The sequence below is a fragment of the Oncorhynchus tshawytscha genome, linkage group LG05 (genome assembly GCF_018296145.1).
Source record: "Oncorhynchus tshawytscha isolate Ot180627B linkage group LG05, Otsh_v2.0, whole genome shotgun sequence".
NCBI classification, from domain to species: domain Eukaryota; kingdom Metazoa; phylum Chordata; class Actinopteri; order Salmoniformes; family Salmonidae; genus Oncorhynchus; species Oncorhynchus tshawytscha.
This window is the reverse complement of record NC_056433.1, coordinates 53,626,691-53,633,777: the sequence shown is the minus strand read 5'-3', so window position 1 is coordinate 53,633,777 and position 7,087 is coordinate 53,626,691. Positions and strand designations below refer to the sequence as shown.

The 7,087-nt window shown below is 41.7% G+C and overlaps 1 protein-coding gene across 1 annotated transcript; it reads left to right on the top strand.

The window, feature by feature from the left end:
* Positions 1 to 6: 6 nt before the first annotated feature.
* LOC112250862 (MICOS complex subunit MIC13) lies at positions 7 to 6,463 on the top strand. Its single transcript, XM_024421352.2, has 4 exons — positions 7 to 183; positions 5,376 to 5,532; positions 5,650 to 5,701; positions 5,790 to 6,463. Exons 1-4 carry the CDS (start codon positions 155 to 157, stop codon positions 5,885 to 5,887), a joined length of 336 nt encoding a protein of 111 aa, XP_024277120.1. The 5' UTR covers positions 7 to 154; the 3' UTR covers positions 5,888 to 6,463.
* The last annotated feature ends 624 nt before the right edge of the window (positions 6,464 to 7,087 follow it).

The window sequence follows — 7,087 nt, the reverse complement described above, 5'->3', positions numbered from 1 at the left end:
AAAAAAAAACTTTATTGACTCACAGCTATGTCACAGCGTTTGCCCTTCAATGTAGCCGGTTACTATTCGTGGTCGAGCTCATTTATTTCATGCTTGCTGTTGCAACTAAATAAACGTTCATTTAAAAAAAATACATCGATTTACCCGTGACACTATGGCTGGCAAGATTTTACCTGTTCTAAAGTAAGTTTTCCATTTCATACTCACGATAAACATTAGTATAGCTAACGTTAGCTAGCAAGTAATATGGCAAGCTTGAAGCAGGTTGAAATTTAGCTAGCTAAAGATTTGCCTTGAACTTGGCTAGCTAGTTATAGTTACTCTGTTGTCGTGAACTAGCTAGTGAAACAACACACAACCTACTAACGGCAACTAACCCCATTCCGTACAAATTTGCGCAAACGAGGCTGCAATGAAAACTAATGGGACTGAGTTGACGTCAAAATCTGGGGTGTGAACCACGTTTCTTGTCAAGCGTTGATTGACATGGTAATGGATCAATAGTATTGGAGAATAGTTGAAAAACGGACCCCTACGACGCTGTACGTTAAATTGTGACCTTTCATGACGTAACGTACAGCACGCGTAAAGCAACTAATTCTGTCGTACAGCCTCTCCACCAGGTGTAGCGCTTCTCTCACCGTTTAAAAATAAGGGACAGGGTGAGGGGGATAACTTACCTAGTCATTTTTTGCGTCATCACTGCAAGCCATCATGACTCTCAAAAGCTGCTGTTTACTTCTGAAGATAACTTTAGCGCTGCCCTAAAAACCCGATTCAAATTTGACACAAACCTTCAATAGGTATGGAATGACACATTATATGAACTCTTTACAGTGTTTTATTTACCTTTTAAGAGGTGATAAGTTGGACAGATCAGGTGAAAAAAGCTGTTTCCACACACAACATATCTCTCCCTTTCACTATCACGCAATACGTTTTGCTTCCCCACCTGCCATTTAAAAAAAAAGACCAGATAGAGCGCATTGCCTGCTTTAATCATGCAGAGATGGGCCTCATGAAGGTCTCGTCATTGATTTTTGTTGGAAAGGGGAGAAATTGTGCTTTACAATATAATTGATATTACAGTTGATCTGGAAGTATTACTTTTTTGGGGTGCTAAAATAAGGGCAATTGTACGGACCAGCACGATCTACAAAAGTGAGTTAGTTACCATTAGGTAGGGATAGGGGATCGATAATGAACAGTAACAGCAGCATATGTGATGAGTCAAAAGAGATTAGTACAAAAAGGGTCAATGCAGATATTCCGGGTAACTACTTGAAAATGTCAGTGAAGACACATGCCAACTGGTCAGCGCATGCGCTGAGTATCCGTCTTGGTAATCCGTCTGGCCATTAACCTGTTTAAAGTTCTTGCTCACACCTGCTATGGCTAGCGTGATCACACAGTCGTCTGGAACAGCTAGTGCTCTCATGCATAGTTCAGTGTTGCTAGCCTCGAAGTGTGCATATGATGTATTTAGCTGGACAGCTCGTGGCTGGGTTCCCCTTTGTAATCCGTGATAGTTTGCAAGACCTGTCACATCTGATGAGCATCAGAGCCAGTCTAGTAGGATTCTATCTTGGTCCTGTACTGACACTTTGATGGTTTGATGGTTCGTCAGAGGGCGTAGTGGGATTTGAAAGCGGCAGCTCAAGCCTTTGGCTTAGTACGAATGTTGCCTGTAATCCATGGCTTCTGGTTGGGATATGTTCCAACAGTGACCGTACGTACAATGTTGTTGATGTACTTACTAATGAAGCCGGTTACTGATGTGGTAAACTCCTCAATGCCATCGGATAAATCCTGGAACATATTCCAGTCTGTGCTAGAGAAACAATCCTGTAGTTTTAGCGTCCACTTTATTGGACCACTTCCGTATTGAGAGCGTCACTGGTACTTCCTTTTTGAGTATTTGCTTGTAAGCAGGAATAAAGAGGATAAAGTTATTGTCAGATTTGCCAAATGGAGGGCGAGGGGGAGCTTTGTATGCCTTCTCCCTACAATTCTCAGCCATTAGCTTCGCCCACAACTGCCTCGTGAACTACAAACCCGACACTGTTTTACCATTTAGAAACATCAATCATCGCTTGCGATAAGGCTTTCGAAAAAAACATGTGGCCCTTATCTTTCATCAGCGAGAATCCTTCAAATACAAAAATTAGCTTTGCACAGATCCATAAAGCTATAAATGGGGGGGTGATGCGCATGCTTCAATGGGGCAGAAGTCTGTGTGTTGCGATACTGGATGGCCAGATAGCTAGCAACAATTACAAGAAACTGCCATGTGGGGAATCGTAAGTGGCTTGTTTCAGCTAGTTTCATCTTGTTCTTGATACCATGTCTTGTTTTGAGATGTTGACTGATTTCATGGCGATGCAAAAAATTTGCTAGCTAGCTAACCGACAACTGTAACAATGTATTTGAGACAACAAGTGCTCATTGTGCAAAGGTATTTGTTTTCAATAAACATATAGTTTACATGTTGTCAACAATCTAAGCCAACCGCATCTGTTTTGCCCCATAGTTGTGTACGCATCGCTTTTATTGCTAAACAACCAACCCCTCCATCTGACGAAACTACACTTCCAGAGTTATTCTTACATACAGATGTTCGGAGCATGCTAGACAGCTAATTAGCACAGGTGGTAGCCTGTCGTCTTCGGTCTGTTTTCCATAAACAAGCCCTAACATGGAGATACAGTGCATTTGGAAAGTATTCAGACCCCTTTCCCTTTTCATATTGTGTTACATTACAGCTTTATTCTAAAATTGATGAAATTATTTTTTCCCCAATCAATCTACACAAAATACCACATAATGACAAAGTCAAAACAATAATTTTTGACATTTTTGTACATTTATAAAAAATAAAAATGATCCCTATTCAGATCCTTTGCTATGCGACTCGAAATTGAGCTCCGGTGCATCCTGTCTCCATTGATCATCCTTGAGATGGTTCTACATCTTGATTGGGGTCCACCTGTGGTAAATTCAATTGATTGGACATGATTTGGAAGGGCACACACCTGTCTATATAAGGTCCCACAGTTGCCAGTGCGTGTCAGGAACCACCAAGACTCTTCCTAGCGCTGGCTGCCCAGACAAACTGAGCAATGGGGGGAGAAGGGCCTTGGTTAGGGAGGTGACCAAGAACCCGATGGTCACTGACAGAGCTCCTCTGTGGAGATTAGAGAACCTTCCAGCAGGACAACCATCTCTGCAGCACTCCACCAATCAGGCTTTATGGTAGTGTGGCCAGACGGAAGCCACTACTCAGTAAAAGGCACATGACAGCCCGCTTGGAGTTTGCCAAAAGGCACCTAAAGGACTCTCAGACCATGTGAAACAAGATTCTCTGGTCAGATGAAACCAAGATTTAACTTTTTGGCCTGAATGCCGAGCGTTGTGTCTGGAGGAAACCTACCACCATCCCTATGGTAAAGCATGGTGGTGGCAGCATCATGCTGTGGGGATGTTTTTCAGCGGCAAAAACTGGGAGACTAGTCAGGATCGAGGTAAAGATGAATGGAGCAAAGTACAGAGAGATCTTTGATGAAAACCTGCTCCAGAGCACTAGGGACCTCAGACCGGGGCGAAGGTTCATCTTCCAACAGGACAACAGCCCTAAGCACACAGCCAAGACAACACAGGAGTGGCTTAGGGACAGGTCTCTGAATGTCCTTGAGTGGCCCAGCCATAGCACGGACTTGAATCCATTCGAACATCTCTGGAGAGACCTGAAAATAGCTGTTCAGTGACGCTCCCCATCCAACCTGACAGAGCTTGAGAGGATCTGCAGAGAAGAATGGGAGAAACACCCCAAATACAGGTGTGCCAAGCTTGTAGCATCATACCCAAGAAGACTTGAGGCTGTAATCACTGACAAATGTGCTTCAACAAAGTACTGAGTAAAGGGTCTGAATACTTATGTTTCTAAAAATCTGTTTTTGCATTGTCATTATGGGGTATTGTGTGTAGATTTGATGAGGGGAAAAAATGTATGTAATCCATTTTAGAATAAGGCTGTATAACGTAACAAAATGCAGAAAAAGTCTAGGGGTCTGAATACTTTCCGAATGCACTGTATGGCCATGTGGGAACACACGCCCTAATTCTATCAAGGTGTTTATCAATTTAATAATAATATTTTTTGCTTATATGAACAAACCGGCCTTATGCTTCCAAAACCATACCGCAAGCGATTACTTTTAATGTTCAGACCGTAAGTGCAGCTGTATGCAAGCGGGTCGGATCTGCTGGCCATCTAGCTAGTTACATGTAACCAAAGACGGTACAGTATGAAACTGCTGCTCCAATAGAAATCACAGATCACGCTCGGAGGCGACATTGGCTAGATAAGCTCATGCGCAGAAACACGTCATCGGGTCTAATGGTCGTCTGTTCATGCCATCAAATCAAATGTTATTTGTCACATGCGCGAATACAGCAGGTGTAGACCTTACCGTGAAATGCTTACTTGCAAGCCCTTAACCAACAATGCAGTTCAAGAAATGGAATTCAGAAAATATTTACTAACTTAACTAAAGTTGAGAAAAAATAGTCCTCAAAAAAGGGAATGCGAAGAGTGTGCAAAGCTGTTAAGGCAAAGCGTGTCTACTTTGAAGAATCTCAAATATAAAATACATTTGGATTTGTTTAACACTTTCTTTTGTTCACTGCATGATTCCATATGTGTTGTCTTCAATATTATTCTACAATGTAGAAAATAGTAAAAATAAAGAAAAACCCTTGAATGAGTAGGAGTGTACAAACTTTTAGTTGGTACTGTACACTGAACAAAAATATAAATGCAATATGTAAAGTGTTGTTCCCGTGTTTCATGAGCTGAAATAAAAGATCCCAGAAATTCTCTCACATTTTGTGCACAAATTTGTTTACATCCCTGTAAGTGAGCAATTGAACCTTTTGTCAAGGTAGTCCATCCACCTGACAGGGGTGCCATATCAAGAAGCTGATTAAACTGCATGATCATTATACAGGTGCACCTTGTGCCGGGGACAATAAGGGTCACTGTAAAATGTGCATCTGTTTGGTCTGTTTCGTAAGCATTCACAGAAGTCTTGCGATGTTGCGCCTCTGGGTTTAGATGTAATGTTACCTATAACTAACAACACTAACTGCAGCTTGTTTGCTAGCTAGCTCAATAAGCTACACCCGATTGACAGCCAGATAAACCTAACGTTAATGCATCATGATAACTTATTCTCCATGATGTTGCTATGAATTGACTATGTGCATATGGGTCGTCAGGTGTAGCTTAACACTGTATTTCTGTCATCTAAAACGAGGCACTTCTTACCATCCACAAAGTTGTTTCATCCCAGTGTCCCTATCTTTTTCTCTTACAGGTTGGCGACTAAGGTGACCATTGCAGGAGGTGCTTTGTATGTTGCCTATGATTCTGGACTATTAGGGGGAAGTGAGCAGGGCTCCGAGGTCCTAGGAAAAGCTAAAGCTGCCTTTCCCCCTGCAGTGGATGAGTGGGTGAAGTACTTTGGCTTTGAGGTAAATATGCCATTATTGTACTGATTTAGCTGGTTCTGACCGACAGAACAATGCGTTATGGCATATAAGGTAAGTGAGAATATGTGAGGGAGGTAAAATATACACTGTTTCTTTTAGCTTCCAGCTTTCCCTAAAATCGGATTTGCCCCTGTTGAAGCATGGAACTCGGGTAAGAAATGGTTGACCGCTAATTCATAAAGGACTTCCAAGTTTAAAATTGAGCTATTTTAAAGAGCTTTTGTCTTATTGCGTTCCAGGGGTGCACTCCTCCATATCTGCTCTCTCATCGGGCCCTACAGCAGTGGGTGACTACACCAACCAAGGCTTGCAGTACCTGAAAGACCTCGCCAAATGAGTGACATCATGCAACTAGCAGACATTTAAGAACCAAATCCTCTGGAGTAACGCGACTGGTGCAAATACATACAGCCCTCCTGTAAAAGTCACTTGCTTGCTTTGAATGCAAAAAAATGCAGTGGTACAGTAACATTTGCAGAATTAGGTTTAGGCCAATTATACTTTTTTTGTTTAGTCTAGTTGCTGATAATGCCAGGACTCAATATTTGCATTTTGTTGTGTTGACAGCAATTTGTCAACACAAGCAGATAACAATCTTCCTTTACCCTACTTTTTGAGTCAAATGATGACAGAACTTGGGTACCACAGAAAGACCTGCACCCAAGAGAGAAATCTAAGTATATCCTGATGGACATGTTTAGTGCTATCATGTCTTGTGTGTGTACACATTGTTAATTTTGCGATTTTTATTTAAGACCGATTATATATTGTTCTGGCTTTGACCCAATTCCCAACCTATCCCATCATGATCCAACACATATTTTATACAGAAAGAATGTCTTGTGTGTGTGTATATAGATATTTAACCATTTTCCGAGTCTATAATAAACCTAAACATGTCAGTTGTGAGACATTTGGTGTGATGCGTTGTCTGTTGAACTGAATATGTTTAGGTTAGGGTTCTCCAACCCTGTTCCTGGATCCCTGTCCTGGAACGCTACCCCAGTTGTACCTAACCTGATGCAGCTGATCAACCAGCTAATTATTAGAATCAGGTGCTCTATATTAGAGTTGGCGTTAAAACCTACAGGACAGTAGCTCTCCAAGAACAGGGTTTTAGGTTTTAGGTATACTGTAAGACAGCGTTTCCAAATTCCGGTCCTCGAGTACCACCCAACAGCACACATTTTTGTTGTAGCCCTGGATAAAAACACCTGATTCAAATTGTCAAGGGCTTGGTGATTAGTTGACAAGTAGAATCAGGTGTGCTTGTCTGGGGCCACAACTAAAATATGTACTTTTGGGGGTACTTGGGTGTAAGGTCATGTCTGTATTGCATGCTACAATTTGTACATGAAGTCCTAAAACTTAAAGGGTGTGTTGGTAAAGGTTCCGTCAAATTTAAATGAACTGTAAATCATACTGTACCTCCTACAGTGGGGCAAAAAAGTATTTAGTCAGCCACCAAGTGTGCAAGTTCTCCCACTTAAAAAGATGAGAGGCCTGTAATTTTCATCATAGGTACACTTCAACTATG

Bases quoted from the DNA above. Each gene is read 5' to 3' on its own strand.
- LOC112250862 (XM_024421352.2), top strand. From the start codon at position 155: ATGGCTGGCAAGATTTTACCTGTTCTAAA. The intron at 184-5,375 runs GTAAGTTTTCCA...TTTCTCTTACAG, and splicing joins AAGATTTTACCTGTTCTAAA to GTTGGCGACTAAGGTGACCA. The intron at 5,533-5,649 runs GTAAATATGCCA...TGTTTCTTTTAG, and splicing joins TGAAGTACTTTGGCTTTGAG to CTTCCAGCTTTCCCTAAAAT.